The sequence below is a fragment of the Choloepus didactylus genome, chromosome 2 (assembly GCF_015220235.1).
Source record: "Choloepus didactylus isolate mChoDid1 chromosome 2, mChoDid1.pri, whole genome shotgun sequence".
In the NCBI taxonomy this organism is placed as follows: domain Eukaryota; kingdom Metazoa; phylum Chordata; class Mammalia; order Pilosa; family Megalonychidae; genus Choloepus; species Choloepus didactylus.
The window spans coordinates 119,524,062-119,549,223 of record NC_051308.1 but is presented as its reverse complement, the minus strand read 5'-3'; the positions used below and the strand labels follow the sequence as shown (position 1 = coordinate 119,549,223).

Here is a 25,162-nt window from a genome sequence, read left to right as displayed (position 1 = left end):
CCTTTTTTCGTCTTTCTTTCCTGGAGTAGTGAGAATGTTCTAAAAATTGAAAAAAAAAATTGTGTTGATGGATCCACAGCTGCATGGTGGTGCTGGAGGCAATTGATTGTACACTTTGGATCTTTGGATAGTTGTATGGTATCTGAACAATGTCAATAAAAAATATTAAAAAATAAACATGCTTAAAAAACAAGGGACCAAAATAAACAGAGATGTTCATGGATAAGAAGACTCCAGTATCATAAATATGTCAATTCTCTTTAAATTCAATGTAACTAAGTCTAAAGTTTGACAGCACTTTTCATGGATATTGACAAATGCTACATGGAAAGGGGGCTAAAAATAGACGATTTTGGGGGTGATGGAAAAGTTTTGGTAATCGATAGTGACGATGACTGTACGTCGTGAACGTAATTAAAACCACTGAACTTGAAAGTGCTTCAAATGGGAAATGGGAGTGTTATGTTGTATACGTTACCACAATAGCTATTTCTTTAAAAAGAGAAAAAAGATGTAATCATTGAGGGAAACTGAGTAAAGTGTACACAAGAACTTTTCTGTAATATCTTCACCATGCTTATGAAATTCTATAATGATTTCAAAATAAAAACTTACAAAAAAAACACACACCAAAATGTGTTATAAAATTATAACACTTTAGGGATAACAAATATGTGCTACCAGCTGTGTTAAAACTTACTGGTGCAAATCTTGAATAAAGCTCTTTCATCTGCTATATCCTAAGATTTCAAGTTATTAAAAAAAAATACTGTTACATTTATAAATACGTAAATGTGTGATTCATAAGTTTTCACATAACCACTAGAATATGGAAATAAACCTAGACGCTAATGTTGCTAATGCCAAAGACATTACCGAAGTGGAATATTTGTGTTCAAATATCTCACTGATTGCCTGATAAGTAAATGTTATCAATGTGAACTGTGAACAAATTTGTGCACAAAAATATTACTTTACACATCCTATTAAGTTCTACACAAAATTTGAGAAATAATATTGCAAACCAATGCTTTAGGTAACAGCATCATCAATATTATTGTTTATATTCCAATTCTCAATTCTTCCTTTAGCAAATTCTCTCCATTTCCATTGGAAGGCACTATTTCCTGAGCAATTGTCTGTCACCAGCTATAGCTAGCGCACAGAAGAGTGACTCAATCTTGTAATGCTTCCTATTGGAGGGACATTTTTTCCTCAAAAGTATTTATTTATGATCTGCCTTGAGGAAGGAAAAAAGCACAGTGTTAGGTGTTGTGAGATTCAGAAAGAAAAGAAAATGATTCCTCTCTCAGCAAATTATGACATAATGGAGGAAATAATTGTGAGACTAGAGGGAGAGGACTAGAAAATAAAAAAATGCCATACCACTGAGCTTGACATGTAACCTTTTTTATTTTGTGATAAAAATGCTTTCATATAAATTTCATTGTAACTACTTTTAGAATAAAATTTTGAAAAGTAAAAACAATGTGTGCATTTTCCTGACTATATAGTCAGGACTATGCAGTCATTTTATTGGTTACTGGGTTTCTCATACAAACAGATATAATATCACTTTTAAGAGAACTGTACAAAAAAAGGGAGCCATAGTACCGAACAGTTACCAGTGGGGGCCTCTGGGTATATAAACGTGTCCTCCCAAATAGTGATCATACATTCAGTGTTCTGGTTAAGGCCAAAATCCTCAAACCACCCGCCAACAAAACATTACACCTTTGGTTCTTCTATGCAAGAATTACAAATTAGCAAATTTAATAATAAGGTTATATAATGGACTTGAGCATCACAGCTAATTGCTTACACTAACATCTTTAACTCTGCCTTTCTTTCCCTTAAGCCTCTGCCTCCCCCAACATGTAAGCCAGAAAAGATTGCTTAAAACAAAACAGAAGAAAAAACAAATAAACAACAACAAAAATCCTTCTCCAGGGGCAGGCAGAAAAGTCAAAGAAAGGAAAAACTTAAAAAAATTAAACCAAAAAAAGGGGGGGGGATCTATACATGGCATAAAAGATGTGTCGCATAAAAAACTTAATAAATTCAGAACCCATCTGAGAAAGTGATTCTGCATCTTACCTCCCCTTTTATTAAATACTATACAACTCAGAGTTTCTTAAAATCTACAAGAGTAATAAAATGCTTGAAAGGCAGTGTCTTCCTCTTCATCATTGAAGTCTGCTGTCTGTGAGTGGCAGCTTTCACAGTCCCTTCTCCAAAATCAAAGAATCCAAATTAAAGTATACATAGGAGAAACAAGCACGTTAGTCCCACATCGTGCTTGGGGACAGAGGAGGTTATGAAAGATCCAAGTCTCCTTGGATCAGAGGCTGATCATTTGGCGAAGAGAGGGTGGAGCAGGAGGGCAGAGAAGGGCAGGTGTGGGTGATTCAAAATGGTCCATGTAGATATGTTCTCCCTATCCAGGAATCAACAAATGGAACCAAGGGTAGAGAGTCACCATTTAAAATGATAAAATGTGCATGCACTTTGAAAGGTGCTGGTGAAATTTCTCTATGTGAACAAAATTAATCTGCTTATATCAAGGCAGAACTAATTATTTTTGTTAGTCCAATGAAGTTGAGCAGGCTTGGGGGAAAAAAAATTTGTAGATGGTTATGTCAACAAACACATGGAAAACAGGGTCCCCCACATGGGGTTTACAGTCACATCAGATACGTGGAAAGCATTGACAAATATACCCAGTACTTGCAGGTATGAGGACTACTGTTAAAACCAAAACAAAGTAGGCAATTAGCCTACTAATAGCTACAAAACGGCCTGGGAGAATTTATTTCCCAGTGCTTCATAGGCATGACAGCACCAGGAAGAAGCCTAAGACTAGCTTCATCTGCTGGAAGACTGAACAAAATAGGACTGAGGGTGGGGAAAAAATGAATTTCACACTGGTGGTCAATGGAATGCTTGGCAGAATTGGCAGTGGTCAATGGAATGCTTGGCAGAACTGGCAGAAGTGAGGGGACCTGCGGGGTGGGGGGCCACTTCTTGCATGAGTTAGCTTGTCTCTTGGTCATTCCAAAACTTTTTTAGGTTTAAAAATTTAAAAAGTCATAGTACCTAGGCTGCCAAGTGTAAAATTTCACACTAACTAAGCCTGCAAATGGAAAAACAGCAACTACTTATCCTTCTTCCTGGTAAGGTTTGTGTATGGCCCTTCATTACAGGCACAGGTGGTAGCTTCTTAAAAGGATCTCATTTCCCCAAAATTTGTTCAAAAAAAATATTTTCTCCCCTTCTCCCTCTAGGAATGTACTGATGAGAATGCAATATGTCTATTTCCCGAAGAAACATACTTGGAAGTTTTATGCTGAGAAACATATCCATAATAAACTCTGTGAGGAGACTCCTAGGGACACTGGGAAAATAGGGAAAAAGAGGCTGAAGTTGCTTTCCAGGGCAGGAATGATTAAAAGCACAAAGATCTTACCCTATCACATGCTGGTAGGGCTACAACCACAGAAAGGTGCAAAACTTAAAGCACCAAATGAAGTCAAAAGAATTTACAAGGATGAGAAGATGAGAAAGGTCAATTCCCAATAGGACTCTACTGCAGAATCTTCTCACACATATGGCAAAAGCCCCCAGGGCTTAAAATACAGTTTAGGCTGCAAGAACATCTGGGCTACAATAGGCATCCATCTTATTCTCCAAATGAAAGAGAGTAAACATGACCCTGAAGCTTGCCTTCATCTTGCATTTCCATGAACTTGGCTTGATTAGAGATTAGAAGGAGCTGTTTCCCCAAACAAAAACCCTATAGATATCCAGTGAAGCTGATAAAATTGCTTCCCTTGCTTTATCTGAAAGGTAAGAGCATCTCCTCTCTCCTGCCTCCAGAAGCTGGTCCAGAGATTTCTTCATTTCTCTTCCGGATGGCCTTCATTTTGTTCCTCAGCAGCATTTACAATAGGCAACCGTGTCGCTGCACTGGAGGCAGACTCTTTCACGCATAAACCTGCATGTTGCTGCGCGGCGGCTCAGACATGTGTGTCCCAGGTCCCCGCTGACCTCCGCCGGCTCCCCCTGGAGTAGGGCTGGTGGTCACATCGGACCAGTCAGAAGCAGAGTGGGGCGATGAACTTGACCACTGGTCAGGAGACTCTGGGGACGGTGTCAGGTAGGGATGCTCCCCCTGGAGATGACCACTGTGGCTGGGCGTCCGCTCAGCAGCATTCGAGGAGGCGTAACTATGCTGTGAAGGGGGAGTAGGGTACTTGCCCACAGAGGCTGGGAAAGGATGGTAGGCTGGGAGAATGGTCTGAGCCACCTGCCCATCCTGCTGGGACATCATGGTAGGGGGGAAAGCCACGTTTGGTAAACGGGGCATTTCTGGAATCTGGTACATGGTGGGCAAGGGGCCTGCAACAGCTGGAGGGCAGTTGGACTGAGGCTGAGGTGCACCAGCTGGTTGCGCAATGCCACCTTTGGGGATTAGCTGGAAAGTCACAATGGGGGGCAGTGGCTCCCGAGGGGTGGATATGTGCTTTCCATCAGGTGGCCTGCTCTGGGGAGTTATGCCAGGGTGGGTGCCGTCAGCTGGAGCCAGGACCATCCCAAACATCTCATTGTATTGGGTCTCATTCATCTCCATGCGGTTCATCCAGTCCGCTGGGATGGTGACTGGATGCAGCCTACTCATGCTCCCGGCACTGCTACTGCCCGGAGGAACAATGTGGTGGTGGGATAACAACTGGCTTACTGAGGGAAGCACTGTGCTGGCCCCATGAGCCAAAGGCTGCATTTCATGAAGGTTAGAGAAAGACAAAGTATGCTGTGCGTGGACTGGGGCAGGTGGGGCAGCGGTGGCCAGCATAGGGTTGGGTGAGGCCTGTAAGATTCCAGGGGATGTAATCATTGGGGACGATGTGGCGTCAGAAACATATGTGTGAGGAGACTCCAGGGAATCAACGGGGGATAAAGTCACTGAGCTCTCAGACAGTTGGCCCTTGTCGCTCAGCGACTTCTTCCTCCTACTACCCTTGGCATCCTTGGCCTCTTTGGCAAGGTTGGGGAGGCTCGTGGGCATGGCACTCTTGGTGTTGGGCCGCCTGGGCTTCTTGCCCATAGGGGTGTGCTTCAGGCTGAGGAATGACCTGTTGGGCCCACAGAGGACAGGTGAGAGAGCAGAAGTCAGCACAGTGCCTGGAGGGCTGGGGGTCACGTTGTACTCATCCAGGAGGCGCACGATGTCATGGTGCATGCGATCCCGGGCCACATCCCGGGGAAGACGATCCAGGTGGTCTGTGATGTCCCGGTTGGCAAAATGGTCTAACAGGATCTTGGCTGCTTCATAGCTCCCCTCCCGGGCAGCAAGAAACAGAGGTGTCTCTTCCTACAGAAAAAGCCCACAGAGAATATATTGTAATAAAGTTTCTGAGAATACAGCAGCATTTCCCAATGTTGTTACTGTTATCACACCCCTAAGGAGCCTCTGTGAACATTTTTTTCCTAATTGTCCCACTCCTCATGAAATTTTTTTAACGTTATTTATCAAAAAAATTAAAAAAAACAAACAAAAAAACCCATTTCAAACAAAACCAAAACAAAGGAATAAGGAAAACAAATAACCTAAAATAACTACATTGCTTCCAACATGTCCCTACCCTACCCTAAGAAAATAAACAAACTATAACCAAACAAAGGAACAAGAAAAACAAATAACCCAAAATAACTACATTGCTTCCAACATGTTCCTACCATACCTCCCAAAACTTAACAAACCATAGCTGTTCCTAAACATTCCCATAACATTAAGATTACCCTCCATAACTTATCTGTTCTTATTAGATTATCGTTCCCCCTTCACTAGTTGCTGTCTACTGCTAGGTCCCCTAAAGTCTACAATATAAAACATTTATTTTACCTTCCCACGAAATTTTTAAGGCAGTTGTATTGAGATATATTCACACACCATACCCCATGAGATTTTAATACCACAGATACAGTGTGTATGTTTACGTACTTACTCTACGTATCTCTGTGTTTTATACATGATAACGGTTAGATTTTTTCCTCCTCCAAGAACCAATTTTATCTCCTTGGGGGCAGTATCACCTCTCCACCCCACCCCATTGAGAATATATGAAGTAAAGTCTGCTCCTGAGCCAGAGATCCATTTAAAAGAGCACGAGCTGATCAAAAGAGAGTTCTACGAGGAAAGGGAGTTACAGATAAGGGAGGAGAAGAAACTAAAGCAAGTATAGAACTGAGAAAAATAAGAAAAAAGATTAAAAGAAAGAAAAGGCAAAATGTGCAAGAAAGAAAACTACAAATAAGATAAGGGAACAGAGGATGTCAATGAGAATGGTTGAATAAGAGAGGGGAAAAATGACCAAAAACTCAGGCGAGAAAACCACAGAGGAAAGCATTATGGTATCCACGAGGAGAAAAAAAAGAAAGAACATAAACATGAGAAAAAGGACTAAGCATAACAGAACAGGAGGTTGGGAGAGAGGGAAATGCCGAAGAAAGACAAGGAAGGCTACACCAAAGTTATCCACAGGACAGCCTGGTTCAAACTGAACACGGAATGGGCAGAGAGCTACATCTTTACATTCCCAATAGTCCCAGCATTCTTTATCAGATGTCCGGACGCAGTTCCTGCCCAACCTACTTCCATTGCGGTCTATAGGCATCACAAGAGAAGTTATAAGTGGGGAAAGGAAGGGTTCCTCAGAGTCCGAGGCACTGCTAGGTGCACCCTCAAGCTAAGAGCCCACAGACTGTACCTTGTTGTCCTGCATGTCTCGGTTGGCCCCATTTTTCAACAGCAAAAGGGTCGCCTCCACGTTGTTGACAGCAGCTGCCCAGTGAAGAGCAGATTTTCCTGTGGGGGAAAACCATCTGTATAAGCAGACAGAGAGTAGAAGGACCTGCCCTGCTCTAAGTAGAAGGAAGCACCATGACTTGTATAAAGAAACCTTGAACCCTGCCCCCAGAGAGCAGCAGGAAGCCTGTGGACCCTATAGGAAAAACCAAAGTAATATCTTCCTCTTCCTCTGTTTCAGGAATATCTTAGTATACGCTGCCCAGTCTTCAGAGGACCCCTAAGTAAAAGGAATACTTGTCTGTGGTACCCACCTCCTCCTCATGGCAGAATCCACCCAAATAACCTATTTATTCCATGTGAGACTGTATATCTAGGCTATCCCACAACCCCCCTCGTAAAGTCAGCTTTCATTAAGTTCTCATACCAAGAGTGGTATGCCCAGGAATCCACACAAAAAAAATCTTTCAGGGACCTGCTTCAAGGTCCAAGAACCCTCACTAAATTTCTCCTCCTCATCTTCACCTAGAGAATTCCACTGTTTCAGTTCTCTAGGCTCAATAAGAGTATGATGAAAGGAAGAATGAAGGAAGGACTCTCCACTGGATTTCATCTGAGACAGTTCTCTAAGGATCGTGTGACAATTCTCCTCCTTAGAGGCAGGCTTTGCAGGTAAGAACTCAACCCCCTGCTCCTCATCCCTACCATGGTCGTCCACTGCATTCACATCTGCCTGGCAGTTGATGAGCTCTGCCACCATGCCCTCCACCGCCAGGCGGGCGGCCAGGATCAGGGGTGTGGTGCCGTCATTCATCCTGGCATCCAGATCAGTTACTCGGTTGCGGATCAGAATCTAGCAAAGGAGAATGTACAGAAAAGAGAGTCACCTGGATGAAGGAAAGTAATGACTCTACGAGAAGAAACAAGAGCATCAGAGCTCAGGCTACACTGTAAGTTGCCAGAAGGCAATTCTAGCACAGTTGTTCAATAAATATTTGTTTAATGAATGAACAAATGGCCATGGAAAGTGATGGATTTTCAGTTTCTAAGGAAAGAAGAGGGATGTGGGAAAAGACCACACCATCAAGCATGGTGTAAAGTGTAAGGTGATTCAGAATGCTCCCAATTTCCTCAAAAGGATAAAATAAAAGGGCATTCAAGGAGTACACTGTGAAGCCATGTCAAGAAAAACAGCCAAGGAGCTGCTGGACACCCATATAGTCAGATAGATCCACAAAGAGAAACTGACACCAGGCAAAGGCTTTGGAATAGGTGCCACCCTCACCTCATCTGATCTATTCATTTGGGAGGCAGTCTGACACAGCAGAGAGAACGGTGATTAAGAGCCAGGAGACCAGTGGTACACTTTACCACTATCTGACTGTCAGCTTGCCTGCTTTCCTTTTCCTGCTTTCTCACCAAGCAAGTATGAGTCCAACACCTGCCCTGACTCTTTCAAAGAATTACTGAATGAATTCAATGCCTTGACAAGGATAAAATATAATACATCCATAAGAAATTTTTTTGCAATATTTTTATTTATATACCATATATGTATTACATTTCATATTTATATATCCAATTTAACTATATTAGCCACATTTATTCATAAAATTTGCCTCTTTCTGCCAACCCCTGAATTTTTCATTCTATAGGGGGAACAGGAGGAAGAAAAAGGATAAAGAAATTTAGATTCAGGTTTCAGGACCCTCAGCACCCTTATGTAATAGCTTTGGGAGTTTCACATTTCGTTCCTAAAGAAGTTACTCAGCACTCCATGACACTCTAAGCCAAAACTTCATTTGTTGGTAACGTATCTTTAGCCTCCCATTATTCCTCTTGTCTGATATTACTTTGTTACTTTGCTCCCATTGCACACAATGTGATATTAGAAATTTATATCCCACCTTTTTGTCATCCTTTGTTCTAATTATATATAATAAAAAACGGAGGGACAGAGGGAGGAAGGGAGAAAAGGAGGGAGGAAGGAACAGGGAGGGGATATGGACAATGTTTCAAGAGAATAACTGGAATGGAAAAATTCCATTCAAAAATGTATCAGAATCAAATAATAAAAAGGCACAAAGTGATTTTTGAAGATAACATGATCCATGTGTTGTTTTCTTTTCTCCTAAGGAATTCCTGTTGTTCAAACGGCCTCCCCCCAAGCCCGTTACCTGGAAGACACCCTGGGCATCGGCTGCGACCGCAGCGTGGAGAGGGCAGCGGCCCATGTTGTCCTGGGCGTTGGCGTCTGCGCCAGCATCCAGGAGGCGCTTGGCGGCGTCAGCCCTGGAGTAGCGGGCCGCCAGGTGCAGCGCCATCTCGCCTGTGCGGTCCGTCTGGGCGTGGACGCTGGCCCCCTGGTAGACCAGGTCTGTGATGATGTTGGCAGAAGAGTCCTCTGCATCTTCATCATCATCACTCAGGTCCGAGCTGCCTCCCCGGAGAGAGGCCAGCATCAGTGGGGTACACCCATCTGCAGGAGAGCGAAACTCAGAAGTGCATTCAAGGAGGAGGAGGCCAATATTCAGTTAACCCTAGTACTGGAATAGTTCTGTTGACTCAACTTATTCTTACGGGGAAAAAAAATTTCCCCGTGCTTTTTGTGGTAATTGATACTTGGTTTTTACATTCACCGCCTACTTTTCCTCTGATAACGTCCTGTGTGCCGAAAGTAATGGTAAACTAAGAGTCTTTTAAACTGGGACTCTTCTCTAAGTTAAACTTTTCTGTTCAATGTTCTAAGTGCTATATTATTTTAAATTGGATAACATCTTTAAATATCCAATATCGATAGAACTAATTTCAAAAAGCACTAAGCTATCAACCAAACCAATTCTCTATACCTCTGCTTTGGGATATTATTTCTCTACCCTACTAATGTCTAACCCATTTAATCAGCCTTTCTTCTCAAGCACATTGTATCTGAAGCAATGTGAAATCATTCCCTTTCTTTTCATATTAGTTCATAATTTCTGCATTCCTCTATCCCTCAAGCATTCACTTTTCTCAAGCTAATTTAGAGTCTGTGCATATCACCAGGTGGGGCCAATACAGGACCAACAGTACAGAACCAAGGGCTGACAACGCCTGGTGAGGAGGGGAGACGTGCAAGTGCCCACCTGGGCCACAAACATTCACGTCCAGCACATCTACTTCCTGCTCTGCCCGAGGAGGAGTGAGAGCCAGGGATGGTGTCCTACGGATATCTGCAGCCTCGAGATGCTGCTGTGTCCATGGGCGCCGGTCAACAGGGTCATCTTCTTCTGAGAGTAGAGCCTCATCTTCAGCCTAATAAGGAAAAACAATGCTCCCTGTCAATCTAATCCACCACCAGGAACTGCTGACAAGGAGCTGGTCCAGAGTTTCCCAACACCCCTCACAATCTCCCACTCAGTTTTATCTCCTTTCCTAGACTAACTACCCCTCCACACTGGCTTCCTACTGTTCTCACGATGTGATTCCTGCTCACCACTCCTGCATCATCTGTACACGTCTCCATACCTCCTTATCCCAAACTCTAGGCTTCAGCCTTAATATGCTCCGTGTAGATCTCCAAATACCACATTCTTGCTTCTGGTCCTTTTCCAGTGATGTTCCTTTGGCCTGAAATGTTCTCCTGCAGTTCTTTATTTGACTACCTCCTATCAAGACTTCAAATCAAAATTAGATTTTACCTGCTCCTGTTGGCCCTAAAAAGTGCACTCTGCTCACCTTGTGTTAAGTGCCTCCTTCATGGCACTAGATGACAGTCTCCACCATAAAACTGTAAGAATAAGATCAGGATTCCTGCCTTTCATTAAAAACAGGGATAGCCACTGCCTAGGCAACATAGAAAGACTCATTCCTTCCGCCTATTCAGGACACTAGATATCAAAGGACAGACACTGATAATGTGACCAGATAAAAGAGCTGACAGTGGTGGTTCTACCATGGCAAGTGTACCAGCTTGAATGTATTATGTCCCCCTAAACACCATTATCTTTGATGCAATCTTGTGTGGGCAGAAGTATTGGTGTTGATTAGATTGTAAGTCTTTGAGTGTTTGCATGGAGATGTGCCCCACCCAACTGTGGGTGATGACTCTGGTTGGATGATTTCTATGGAGGTGTGGCCCTGCCCATTCAGCATGGGCCTTGATTAGTTTACTAGAGCACTACATAAACTCAGGCAGAAGGAGCAAGCTTGCTACAGGCAAGAGGGACCCTTTAAAGAATGCACAGGAGCTGAGAGAGTAGCTGCAGATGAGAGACAGTTTGAAGACGGCCATTAAAAGTAGACTCTTGCTCTGCAGAAGCTAAGAGAGGACAAATACCCCACGAGAAACTAAGAGTGAAATTTTGAGGAGCTGAAACCTAGAGAGAAACATCCTGGGAGAAAGCCATTTTGAAACCAGAACTTGGAGCAGATGCCAGCCATGTGCCTTCCCAGCTAATAGAGGTTTTCCAGATGCCATTGGCCAACCTCCAGAGAAGGTACCTGAGTATTGATGTGTTACCTTGGACACTTGTGGCCTTAAGACTGTAACTGTGTAACCAAATAAACCCTCTTTATAAAAGCCAGTCCATTTCCGGTGTTTTGCATTCTGGCAGCATTAGCAAACTAGAACAGCTAGCTTACCTTGGCTTTCTTTGGCTGGGGCCCTTCATCATCAACCCAATGTTCACTTGTTCCAGAACCAATTAGGTTAGCCTCTGAGACTTGCACTGACAGATTTCTGATGGAACAGGGTTACAAAGGGAAAAAACAAGAACAGAGGTTATGTCATAAACTAATGATTTTCAACACTTTTTCCACCATGACACGCTACACTCAGACTTTTGGAGGCCTTGGCCCAGAAAGGATGGGTAGCAACTTACATGCAATTTCTGACCATGCACCCTTTCCTTTCCCATTGATCAAGAGCTTATAACAAAAGTACATCTGAACCCTGAAGCTGAGCAATGCTGGGATAATACAGATTATAACAGAAACTCGGTTGTCTTAGTCATTCAATACGCATGCAGAGTCATAGTTCAAGTGTGATCCTGTGGGCTGAGCTCAAAGTTTAAAACAATGATTCAACAAGATCTGCTTTTAGGTTTATCACTGCTTATCATCACTGTGAATACTGGCTTATCGGCAAACACTCTTACTTCAGCCCCACGGCATCCTGTCCCACCGGCTCTCGGCGCTTGTGATTGCTGGAGTCTCGGCGAAGAGTGAAACCTTCAGGCAGCCAGAGGGAGCCATGCTTGCGCTTTCGCTTCGCCATGATTACCCCCAGAAGGATAATAAACAGGATAATGACAACAGCAACAGCAAGTAGATAGAGGAGCTGAGTACGTTTTGGAGACAGGGATTCACCTGAAAGTCCAAAGAGACAGGGCAAGCACTGAACAAACGTCAACTCATCAGTAGTAGCCTTGAATTCATGTAAGAGGCAACTTTGACTGTAGTGGCCCTGAAACAGGGCTGCACCTTGAAAAGTGTGGCCTTTCCCACTGCCCCCAAGGGATGCCGTTCCCCTCCACCCTCTCCTCTTAACCAGAGCCACTCACTGATGACAGACACAAGAGGGTATGACAGGGTGCCCTGGATGGCATGAGAAGCCAGGAGAGCTGCTGCTGCATCAGTATTCTTGAAGCATTGGTCTGAATCTTGAACACACTGGCGGTTGTCAATTTCCAGAAATACCTTAGAGCTATGGGATCCCAAGGGAAAAGAGTAAAAAGGGAAAGAGTGAGTAAAACAGAAGGGTATGGGTCAAGTGAGCTGAGTCAGAAAGGGTTACATGAGCCCTCTTTCCTCAATTTCAGGATCAGGCTCTCCATTTGACATTGCTTCCAGAAAAATCTCAGAAATTTTAGGATCCTGTCCCTTCAAATCCTAAACACTAATTTACAGCTAGGGGCTGTCTCACATTCCTTGGTCTGGCTGATTCTAAGGCTTTGGACTTGGGGAAGTCAAGACAAAGCAATAGAACTGAGTAAAGTTGGTCTTCTGAGCTCTCCTCCTTCTCTCTTGGTAATCTGTTCCTCTTCTCAACTGCTCATTCACTGACAGCATTTTTCTAAAAATCCATCCCACCACATTTTTGGTTCTTATTCTCTTTTGTCTCTGCATGTGCATCTCAGCTAGCAGTAGACACGAAAGTTGAGGGACATACCAGCATATGGTAGGGTGTGAATGACAGAACAACTGAAGATTATTACCTTTGTCACAGAGACTTGTAACTAGACAAAGAGCCCTGAAAAACAGGCAATGCTTAATACAAAAGGGAAGTATTAAGCATTCCCTTAATACTAATAGCGGGCTCTGAGACAACTCTGGCAAAAGATTAGGTGTGCTGGCATGGGAGGGCTTCCTAACATCCTGCCTCCTGCTTTTTCAAATCCACTTTTCAGGATCCCAAGATCAAGGCAAGCCTTTACCCTCAAACATAAGTACTGGGATAATGGATTTACATTACTTGCTGGGCTGTTTAATTATTTGAGCTTTGCCTTTTTATAGGTTGAGTTATGATTTCTTCTATGTATCAAAGTGCTCAGCTTTTGATAAAATTAAGCTTTAAGAAGTTCAATAACCAAAGACCTACCCAGCCACCTCCTGTTCTTGTTCACTAGGAAGGGACCTGCGTGCCATCCGCTGCTTCTTCATGGCAGCTGACTTCTCACCAAAGTAGGGGTACACCATGAGGGCCCCCTGGGAGTCCCGTTTAATGCGCAGGTTGGTATGGAGCAGGGTGCCCAGTGCCCGCAAGAAGCTGCGAGCATCCTGGAGCAGTTGCTCAGGTGGCAGCAGCACCACAATAACCAGGGTTCCCTCTGCCAGGTTCTCTGGCTGGTCAGTAGCACAGTCCAGCCCATCCCAGCCACACTCCTCACTGTTGCATCCTTGGTCACAGTGGTTGTCTTTGAAGTGGTCTGCACAGTATTTGTCATACCTAGGCAGGGGGAGGCACAGGAGGGAGAGAACAGGGAAAGGGGCTCAGACTAGACTGGAACTACTGTGGATTTTCCTACCTGTCTTCTATGGCCCTAGTCGGGTCCCAGATGCTGCCATGAAGCCTTCCTTGTTTTCCTATCTCTGATATATGTAGAGAGACATATATATATAGTCTACAACACTCAACACCAGTAAGTGCTCCTGAATGAGCTTAGGAGCCCCAGGCAGCTTGCAAATCTTGTTAAGTCAGGTTTTTAAATGAGTTGCATATCCAAACAAAAATCAACCCAGTTTGTGCTTCGTCTCTTTTCGAATCCACTGTCCCTGGTAAGGTATTAATGGGCTTTAGGAAGTAAAAGGTATCTCCAGGAAGTGCCTCTAGAAACTGAATAAAAAGCCCTGAACCATCAAGAGCTGCTACACAGAGGACCATTTCAACATGGCCCAATTCTTTCCCTAACAGAACTAAATCCCAAATATGGAAAGTAGTAAGGGGGGATATATCCCATACAGGATATAAGATCTAACTTGTACAGCCTTTTCTAGTTTCTTTATCAAAATCAATTATTAGGAAAAGGAATTCCAGTCTGAGCCTAAATGATGATGACACACACGCTGCTGCATCCTCTCCCTCCCAACCCCCAACATTCACACCAGTCAGTATTGCTTGCCACTCTAGTTCAATGGAAATATTAGAAGTCAGGAATAGTTCTATGCACTTTGGTAATTTCTTTAACATCCCCAGGCCTCAGTTCCCTCGTCTATAAAAGAACACTAACAATGCTTATGCCTCACAAGGTTGTTGAGAATTAAATGAGGTTAAATTAAATGGGATGGTTAATATGAGAAGTATTATGTAAACCATAAAGCACTATATAAATGTATAAAAGCTGCAATAACAAAGACCGGGGGTATTAAGTGGCCTAATATAGCTTATGCTTCCTGACTAAAATCTAGATGGGGAAAACCAAGTTTAGGGACTGGAATGGGGAGAAAAGGGAGCAGTACAGACCTTTCCATCCATCCTGTAGGCAGGTTATGTGAGAGGCTGCCTGGGAGTGGGTAACACCACTTCCAAAAGTTATTTCCCCCAGGAGGTCATGAGAGCAGCAGGTGAGAAGGCAGAGATAAGCAGAGAAAGAGGACGACTGTGCAGTGAGCATTCGCAGACCTCGGTCAGCAAGGGAGACCACAGGGCAGTGTGCGATGGGACAAGGCTGACACCGGGGAGAAGAGGGCCTTGAGGCCCCACTCTGAAAAGCAGAGGCAGCTTGGGCTGAAGCACTGGAGTGGTTAGGAGCAAGAACAAGAGACCGAGCTGTGTTAGTGACAGTCCCCATCAGCTTCTGGGGACCCCGGAGCCCTTACTTGCATGTCTTGCTGTTTCCCTGGCATTCAAAGTTGTCAAACAGGCACTCGGCCGTGTTGCACAGCTCATCACACTGGTTGTTGATGTACTCCCAGCAGGGAAGCGGGGAGGAGCAGTTGGCCCAGGGGTTCTCCATGGTAAGGGAACAGTCGCCCCCATCCCACAGACAGGCATGGCTGTTGCAGGCCTCATCACAGACACCATCCCGAGCTTTGTCAGCACAATACTGGCTCAGACAGGTGGCAGGAGGGGTGCTGGTGGCGGCCATGGACAGTTCGCAGTGGCTGCCCCAGAACAGTGGAGGACACTGGCAAGAATAATAAGGAGGCTGGCGCTGAGGGTAGCAGGTACCCCCATGCAGGCAGGGGCTGCTGGCACAGCCTGGCTCACACTCCTGGGGGTTGGGGCAGAAGCAGCGGGGTCCTGAGGCAGTGTGCACACACTGCTCCCCTCGCCGACACTTCACTTGTCCACAGCTGCTCTGGCATCTTGCCCCGGAGAATCCCTGTAGAAATTGGTGAAGAAATGAGGATGACAGTAGGACTCTTGAGAGCTTGCCGCATTTCCCCCCTTCCAGTTCCCTCTCTGTCACACCTATAGGGAGACAGAGACTAGACACTTGGCTAAGATTCCTCCATGTAGCCTCCTGGGCCAAGTTCTAGGAGACGACCTCTTCAAGTCAACCTATAGGCTGGGGTCGATGGTTCCAAGGGGTGAATGCAGAGTTCTCTCACTTGTAGACATTAAGTCTACAGGTCATGGTGGGTTGAAAGTCATCTTCTCTAGGTGCCTTTTCTAGCCATCATTGTATCATTCAGATAATGACTTTATTAGGGGGAAAAATCACTTCTGGAGTTCCACGTATCTGAAAAAATTTCATGTCTTATTTCATTCTTACACTTCCTGCTCAACCCAAGCCAAGATTACTGGAGAGGCTTCCTTTTGGCATTTCCCTACATAGTAATCTCCATTTTAGGACGGTTTCAGTCTCTGGCAGCAGCAAAAGGCTCTGCACAGCACAAGGTTAAAACTTCTAGTGTAAGAAGCAGCTCACTCCCGAATGGTTCCTGGAAGAGGGTGTGAGTAGCGTTTCTAACAACTCTGGCCTGACTTGGGCAGCAAGACTGTCCTCCAGCACAGAGCCAGGAAGCTGGAGACACTAGTCCTGATACCACGGCAACATTCCTCCACCTCTTGTGGTTTTTCCTTGTTGCTTCTGATGACTGATAGTCACAGATAAGGGAGCTCACTGTTTCTGGGAGGGTATAAGCACAGCATTAAATGGAAAACTCCAGGCATGTTCTTCTGAAGTAGCTGAAACTGAAAAACTCTCCACCATGGAGCTCAAAAAAACTGGGTTTAACCTTAGCTTTGTCAGACACTACACAAAAGAGAATATGCTTCTTAAATCAGCACTGGGGCACTTACAGGGGGACAACGACAAATGAAACCATCAGGCATGTTGCTGGCCACAGCACAGGTTCCTCCATTCAGGCAAGGCATCTGAGGACACACATCCATGAAGGTCTCACAGTGACGGCCTCAGGGCAGAAAATGAAAAGGGATTTTTAGAAGGCAGAAGTAGTAACTGCAAGTTTTTGAACAGAATGCCACTAGGATGTGACCTAGCCTTAGAGTTAGGAATGGAGCAAGAAGTACAGAGTTCAGTTCCAATCTGCTGGGAATATGAGAAGTCAGAAAACACTGGCTGGATCTCAAGATGACTGGCCCCATCTCTGGCTTAGACCAGCGCCACTCATTCTGCCTACATAATAAGTACATGGCATATAACCCCAAACCAACTCACAAAGGAAGATGGATATGATAAGTGACTCAAATCATACAAAAAAAAAAAGAAAAGAAAGAAGAGAAAATGACACTTGTGCTTTCTGAAGACACTTTTCATAAGTCTGTATTTTGTTAATATAGTCTACTTCAAAGAAGAGGCTATACCAGGCCAATACATTCTGTATGATGACTTCCAGTTTATAGAGAATTTTCATCTGAAGTGTTTCTTTACAATCACTTCCTGTAACCTGACTGGCACTGCTTTAAAATACAGCTTAATTTTCCCAGCATTAATTTTCTTTGAAAACAGTTCTGAAAGAGAAGACATTTCTAGGTCACTGATCAATGATAAAGTGAACTAAGTAGCTGAAACCACAGAGGTGGTGTCTCGGCAAATAACAGATGGGCCCACTCTGGACCGCAGTCACTTAGAAGGGAAGAGGCAGGTGGCTTAAAAAAATTGTATGTTTTTGGCCAACCAGAATAAAGAGGCAAGAGTTACAGATATTTGTCTCTTCAAGTCACAGCAGCAGCCACTGAGCAGGAGCTGCCATCACATGGACAGGTGTCCAGGGTACCACCGGCCCTCACTGGTCATCCCAACAACAGTATCTGACAATAACTGCAATCAGTGGGGTCATGTTTGCACATGCTCAAAGAGCTCAGCGATTTTTTTTTTCATCCACAAGCATGGAAAATGCAGACATTACTCCTTGTTTGTGGTATACTCATTCACCATGGTCTGCATTCCCTCTTTCTCCTGTTTTCTCCTTACTGTGGGGTGCATGTGCATTTCCAGGTAAAGGGGACCATAGGGGAGAAAGAAGGAAAAGGAGCCAGGTTTGCACCTCCGGCCCCCCAAGACACATTGTGGCTAATATGAAACTGTGGTAGAAACAAACAACTATTTTAGTACCAAAAAGCCCCTGAGCTGACCTTCTCCAGAGGTGAACAAAAGTTGCTTATGATAAAGCCCCTATCTAAGGTAGAGCTTGGTTATCTTTATACCCTGTGATGTAAAAAGAAGCTTGGGAAGAGACTGGGAGCATGGCGAAGTCTAAGCAGTGCAGGTGCACTTATGACTGCTTCACCCCATTAACTGATTTTTGGCTAAACGTGTCCAAACTAGAAGGTCCTAAGCTTCTCTGGGATCAAGAAGTAGAAAGCAAGTGCCAATGGCAGGAACTACCCAGTAACTCAAATCATTACATGCCAAAGAGGCTGGGTGATAAAACCAGAGTTAGATGTAAGGTTCCTGAAATCAAAATGTAATTTTGTTCAACTACTCTCAACACTATTATTCTTCTATATTCGGAGTATGGCATGATAAAATCAATGCATACCAAAGGGAAAGCGTCTCAGGAAAAATATAAGGTAGAGCTGGATTATAACATTGCATGGAGCACAGACTTTGGGAAAAATTGGGCTGCTACATTAAGCTAATCTAGTTTTTTCCACATACAAGAAAAGCTTTACTTGGGCCTGGGACAAGACATTTAGGGCCCAGTTTCCTTGCTAATAGCTCCCTCAAAGCAAGAGTGCCAGGGAGGTTCTCACCAGTGAAGGCGTTGCGGCAGACACACAGGTAGTCGTTGGTGAGCTGTATGCAGTCCAGGCTTCCCTCCGAGCTGCAGGGGTTGGAGAGGCACTCGTTGATGTCCCCCTCACACCGCTCACCAGCAAAGCCAGGCAAGCAGCGACAGCTGTAGCCCCCAATCCTGTCCACACACTGGCCACCATGAAGGCAGCGGGGACCCCCCGCACAGTCATCGATGTTCTCCTCACAGAGCAGGCCTGGGGGAATGAGAGGGGAGGCAAAGAACTATGAAAATCCTTTGAACATTGTTTTCCGGCAAGGGACGGCCACCCTTGTTGGAATTTCACAGCCTATCTGTAGTGGGACCTTCTAGGTCCGGCAGAGAAAAGCACAACTCTTGATCTATGACAGCTGCTATTCTCCCAGGGAGCAGTAATAACCAAGGAGAGTATGTTTAGAGCTTCACATGCATTTTCCTACACAATCCAGTAAGGTACTACTTCTTTGTCTATCTTAAAGAAAAGGAAACTGGAGCTCTAGAGAGACTCAAGAAATTTTCATTAATTTATTCATTTTCATTCAAAAAAATTAAAAACCACTCACAAAAGAACATAACTTAGTAAATACATAGATTACAAGTACAGGATATAAAAATGTAGGTAAGAACTGGAATGGAATTTTGATGCATATTTTTAAGTTTTATAATCATTGACTTTTCCCCCATAAATAGTATAAAATGCTCTATTTTTTTTTATTTGGGGAAATATTCTGCTGTAAGTTCAAAGGTTTTTCCATTTGAAACAAAACTCATTTAATGTACTGTGGATGTAAATGAGCCACGTGGCATGAATATCTGTAAACATTTTTGAAAAGAAGCAAAATAAATCAATGACTATTCTAAATATTACTTACTCCATGATAAATTCTAAGAGGTTACAGAAGAAAGGAAAACAGCTCTTATTTATAACACTTGTATTTATAGCATATACTTATATAAGCAAGACTGTTAAAAAGAAAAAGAAAGAAACATAAGATCCCATTTTCAATAGCAATAATGAAAGAGAAAATATCCAAGAATAATCTTAACAAGAAATGTGCTACACCTATATGATGACAACATTAAAATAACCATGACCAAAAGACATAAAAGCACCCTGAATAAAATGAAAAGACATGTCACGATTTGGTTAGGAAGACTCCACAGTATAAAAATGTCATTCTTTCCACTATACTAATTCATAAAATTTACTGTGATCCTAATAAAAAATATCAACAGGAAATTTAAACTAAATTCTAAAGTTATGTGGAAAAATAAACTGTAGGACTAGCCAAGAAAACTCTGAAAAAGAAGATTCTTACTGATTAAAATAGAATGATACTGGTGAATTAATAGAACAGTAGAACAAAAAAGAAAGTCCAATAAAACAAACAAATACAAATGGAAATTTCAAATTTTTGGATAAGAGATCAAATATTCACAAAATAGTGCTGGGACAAATCAGTAGCTATATAGAAAAAGTACTCTAGTACTTGAAGAAAATATGGGAGAATTCCTTTATAACCTTAGAGTATAGAAGGCTTTGCAAACAAGGATTCAATCTGGAAGCCACAGAAAAAGATTGATAAATTAACCCTTGTAAAAAATAAAAAGTTCTGCATGGAAAAAATTACCATGAACAAAACCAAGAACAAAAAACAATATGTAGGGGAAAATATTTGTAACTGATATCATAGACTAAGACAATTGCTGTAAAATACTAAGATTGACAAACTAATAGAAAAAGGGAATATAGATATGAACAGAGAACTTACAGAAAAGAAAAACCAAATGACTCTTAAATATATGAGAATTTATTCATCCACATTGTAAAGAATGCATGCTGGTACACTGCAATTCAGCAATGTCTACCAAATTACAAGTGCACATATTCTCTGACCCAGCAATTCCATTTCTGAAAGTTGATTCTACAAATAATTGCAGGACCCATGCAAGACAACCCAAATGTCTATCATTAGGGCACTGGTTAAATAAAATAAAAGAAAGGAAATTCTTTGCAGCTATAAAACAGATTGAGGAATTTCCATAAATTGATATGGAAAGATCTCCAATTATATTAAGTTTTAAAGAAGCAAGTGCAAAAGGGTGTGTCAACTATTCTATCTTCAGAGTAAACAGGAAAATAATATTTATTTGTATTTGACTTCTGTATGCTTAAAGGAATTCCAAAGGATACATAAAAACTCCAGAAAAAGCCAGAAGAAACTGAAAGTAGTGGCTTCTTGTTTGTGGAAGAGGGAGAATTAGGTGTGGGAGGGGGTAGTGATGGGAAGGAAATGTTTCACTGTATACCTTTTCTAAATGTATATATTTCAATTTTAAACCATGTCCAGATATTACCTACTTAAAAACTAAATTAAATAAAAAGAGAACATGAAAACAAACAAAACCAGTATGTGCTCCTGGTCTCAAAGAATATTTGATATTTAGGGACTGCTAGTAAAATGAACAGAGGTGCCCATTCTCCCACCAGAATGGAACCACCAGTAATGGGCAGACCTATTTAGTGGGAACGAGCTCAAACACAGCCTGAAGAACTCTTACAGTGAGCCTGGACTTGGGGGAACTGGAAACACATCCAGGCCAAGATCCAAAGCTCAGGGATATGGGAATAAAAACGGCATTGCAGTAACTCTTACAATGAGGTCATGGGCCTTCAGAATCACCAGGAATGCTCCCCAATGGCCAAAGAAGCCAGAAGAAATAAATTCTACTCCACATACCTATCAAGCATACATGGGACAGTAACTCAATGGATTCCAAATAGGATAAACTCAAAGAGACCTACACATAGACATATCATAATCAAACTCTCAAAAGAATAAGACAAAGAGAGAATCTTGAAAGCAGCAAAAGGAAAGCAACTCGTTACATATGAGCAATCCTCAATAAGATTAACAACGGATTTCTCTTAAAAAACAACAAAAAAACAAAACAAACAAACAAAAAACCCCACAGCAGTCTTAAAGCAGTGGGATGACATACTGCATATTTTGAAAGAAAAAGACTGTCAACCAAGAATTCTATATTTGGGGACACTATTATTCTAAGCCATTCTTAACAAATGCTCAGAAGAGAGAGAAATTTTGTTGCCTTATGATATAGTCCATTCCAGGACTAGACATCTCTAATAAAAAAAATTAGTGGTATAGCACAGATTTTAGTTTGCAGTGAATATCCGTGTGCTCTCCTACATTTCCCAGTCTACCTTACAGTCAGTTTGGGACCATTTGACTAGTTCTGGCCAATCGACTGTGAGCAACAGTGGTGTGTGTTGCTTCCAGTTTGCAGGGAAAGCCACTGCATAACCCTACATGTCTCTATCTCTTTCCTTGTTATGGATACCTTGGATGTCAAGTGTTTCAAACTGCATACCTAAAATATAGAAAAAGTAGTCCAATCCACATCAGACTTTATTTCACTGATGAAACCCATTATTGGGTCAAACCACTAAGATTTGGAGTTTAATTTGCTATAACCAGAAAACCTAACCTGTCCTAACTAGTACAATTAATAAAAGAAACAAACTAAAAATAAATTGAAATAGACTTCTGTTTCAACCACTGATTCCTAGAACAGTAGAGAATTGCCCTTTTCACATGACAAACATTCAAATATTTGAAGGCTGCTTGCCCTTGGTTTTCTCTTCCCCTTTAACCTCATTCCTCAATAACTAGCCTACTAGTGGCATACTTTTGTACTTTAATTTAGCCAAACTCTGAACTCCAGGAAGATAAATTATCAAACTTCATGACATAGAGATCCAAGATCGTATAAATACCTCCTTAACATTCTATTCCCTTTGGCACTTAGGAGAATTAATTCTCACCATCTTCTATGGCCTCTTATATTTTGTTTTCCACAGGCTGCTTGGAACAGGTTTCATCATAACCAGATCTCTTCTAATACACAATACTCAAAGCTCTTTGTAAGCGACTGTTCTGAAGCAGTGGCAATGACCAAGGCCGAATGCTGTCTCTACCTTCCCAGGCTAGGGTTGACTCTTTAGGCCTTAATGCAATTCCTAAGGTACAGCCTCAAAAGTAGACAAAGGTTTTCATTTCATTCATTTCCCCACCTTATGAGGTAAGAACTGGCTAGGAAAAAATTACATAAGTAGGTAAATGCAAATTATTTACTCAAAGGGTCACTTGCTGCTTTCCCTTAAGCCCCAAGAAATACTGATGACCAGGCTAATTTTGTTACAACATAGTATCAGTTCCACATTCTGTGTTTCATTGAACACAAGAAGTTAAGATGTCAATGATAATCAGACAGAGCTGAGAACGTGAGTCAGAACATCAGATCTAGGCAAGAGATGAGAGAATGAAATGGCTTAAATTACCAGGATGCAGAACTAAAATCTTAAAATGAAGGGAGTCTATCTTTCTTTTTTTTTTTTTAAACCTCAACACTAAGCAAGGATTTGTAACTTAGAGAATGCCCTGGATGGGTGACAGGTAGGGCTGATTTCATACCCCGAGTGCCCGGCGGGCAGGAGCACTTGAAATGGTTCACAAGGTCGATACAGGTGCCTCCATTTTGGCATGGTTGATTTTGGCACTCGTCCACTTCATACTCACAGTTGACACCCTGATATCCTGGGACACACTGCCAGGAGGAAGCAAAAAGGACAAGACATATTGGATCATTGTTGGAAACAGACCAGACCATGAGAACAAGCGGAATCTGGAAAGTTACTGTGACACACCCCTTCCCCTCTCTTGGCTCTTATATATTTCTCTGGAACCATCACACTCCTCATTAACCATCCTGTACAGGGTCAACATGTAGATTATCAGCACTGATCTATTCCTCTTCCAGCTGAAGAAGCCACTTTGAAGGGAAGGCAAGGCCTGAATATTCTAAGGGCTATTTCAGATACGGCCTCTGTGTAAAACATGTGTTCCTCCTGTGAGCAGGTTTTCCTAACTTAAAAGATGCATTCCTTTGTACGTGATGAGGATCCTACTGACTCAGTCATATGTGAGTGTGGTTGAAGTGAAGATGTGTTAATGAATCTCAAGTTTCAGGAAATGCATGTATGTGTGAGAAACTCTAGGACAGGGGTGGGGCAGGGGAGAGGAGGGGGCCAGCTGGCAATGGTAGAGAAACAAAGCTTTTCTCAGTGTTGCTTGGTGGCCTGGATTGATATCCAATTCATGTGTCTAATGTTTTGTTAGCATCTTGCTCTAACCATGATCAGTCCACACACTAAGAAGACAGTGACATGTTCCTCAAAAGACAGGTATTTTCTCAAATATAAGCATGTAATGCTTACCATGGTGCTATGAGGAACAGGCTAAGCAACATTTTTGTTGAAAGAATTATTAGTTGATTGATCAATGGCTGTATACAGAAGTGACATGGGTCAAAGACACATTCCTGAAAGTGGCTATTCTTACACCAGCTGAGATTTAGGGAAAGCACCACGGGCCATTGGACTGGGTGGCCCTGGAAATCCACTCCGGTGGTGAATGTCAACTGTGAATCTTGGAAACAACCCTGTGGTGGTGGATGGTTCCACACCTCTATGAAAATATCTTTCTAGGGCTATGTTAACTTATTTCACAGGGAGGCTGGAAGAAAAAGTGACTGGTAAACACTATAATGGTGATTGGTAAAAAGTCTATCAATTGTAAAAATTATGACAAAAGCAGCTAAATCAAATATACTAGTGTTCACAGCAGTTGCACAATCTTCTGGGAGCTCTCTGACTTATGCCCCTTCATCTCAGTCACCTCGCATCTGTATCCACCAATGAAGTCACTGCAGGTGGCTCCGTGCTGGCAGGGATTGGACGCGCACTCATCCAGCTGCTCCTCACAGTAGCTCCCTGTGTAGCCCGTGGGGCACTGGCAGCGATGAGTGTTGCCGGCACTGATACAGATCCCCGAGTGCTGGCACAAGTCCTCTACAAGCACTCCTGGGAAACATCAAGGAAATGCATGTGACACATGTCAGGGTCAGACCGAACAAGGAGCAAGCTAATCTAAGCCAGTCAACACACATTTTATTCTTGTCTAGTTCACAACCCTCAACACCAGATATTTGTGTTAAAAATAAACAAACCCTGCAAGTAGACCATGTTTTAGTTTCAATTCAAATACATTTCTTTCTGGACTCTCTAAACCTGTTCCTCTACCTTTTCACCTTCTGTCTTGGGCCCTTTCTCCAGAACCTTGCTATCTACTTACATGTGCCCCTTCCTCTCAACCCACAACAATAATTCCTGCCCTAAAACACCACTCACTGGTCAGTCGATATTTGAGTGAATGACCCTCAAGCCCAGGGGGGCAGAGCTCACCTCTGCTGGAAGCTGCCACCTCACAGGAGACATTGGGCACATCACAGTAAGCACCGGCCCATCCAGGTGGACACAGGCACCGAGACTCTGCTTTTTCCTGAATGCAAGTGCCTTTGTTTTTACATGGAGACCGGCTGCAGAGGTTCACCAGGTTCTGAAATAGAGGAAGGAGTGCATATATCTCAAAATCCCAGTACAGAAAATGAGGAAAATACATTTCATTGCATTTCAAGAAATCAAAGGAAAGCATACTCATTATCCAAAAAAAGAAAGAACAGAAAAATGACCTCATCCAAACTTAATCTAGACACAGTGTTCACAGGTATATTTAACCCTTCTTATAGAGTCTAATTCTTCTTGGTTCTGCT

At 42.8% G+C, this 25,162-nt stretch overlaps 1 protein-coding gene across 6 annotated transcripts in view; it reads right to left on the bottom strand.

Moving 5' to 3' along the window:
- Positions 1 to 1,394: 1,394 nt before the first annotated feature.
- NOTCH2 (notch receptor 2) overlaps positions 1,395 to 25,162 on the bottom strand; it is a 195,282-nt gene continuing 171,514 nt past the window's right edge. For all 6 annotated transcript variants that reach the window (XM_037826241.1, XM_037826240.1, XM_037826242.1 and 3 more), the window contains 15 exons: positions 24,795 to 24,948; positions 24,229 to 24,413; positions 22,966 to 23,098; positions 18,450 to 18,686; positions 16,533 to 16,645; positions 15,104 to 15,609; positions 13,386 to 13,733; positions 12,349 to 12,491; positions 11,944 to 12,154; positions 11,429 to 11,525; positions 9,931 to 10,099; positions 8,983 to 9,284; positions 7,511 to 7,658; positions 6,768 to 6,865; positions 1,395 to 5,371 (listed from right to left, as the gene is read on the bottom strand). In XM_037826241.1, the coding sequence (XP_037682169.1) occupies positions 3,983 to 5,371; positions 6,768 to 6,865; positions 7,511 to 7,658; positions 8,983 to 9,284; positions 9,931 to 10,099; positions 11,429 to 11,525; positions 11,944 to 12,154; positions 12,349 to 12,491; positions 13,386 to 13,733; positions 15,104 to 15,609; positions 16,533 to 16,645; positions 18,450 to 18,686; positions 22,966 to 23,098; positions 24,229 to 24,413; positions 24,795 to 24,948 (4,233 nt within the window). In that variant the 3' untranslated portion in view covers positions 1,395 to 3,982. The remainder of the gene's footprint in view (positions 5,372 to 6,767; positions 6,866 to 7,510; positions 7,659 to 8,982; positions 9,285 to 9,930; positions 10,100 to 11,428; positions 11,526 to 11,943; positions 12,155 to 12,348; positions 12,492 to 13,385; positions 13,734 to 15,103; positions 15,610 to 16,532; positions 16,646 to 18,449; positions 18,687 to 22,965; positions 23,099 to 24,228; positions 24,414 to 24,794; positions 24,949 to 25,162) is intronic.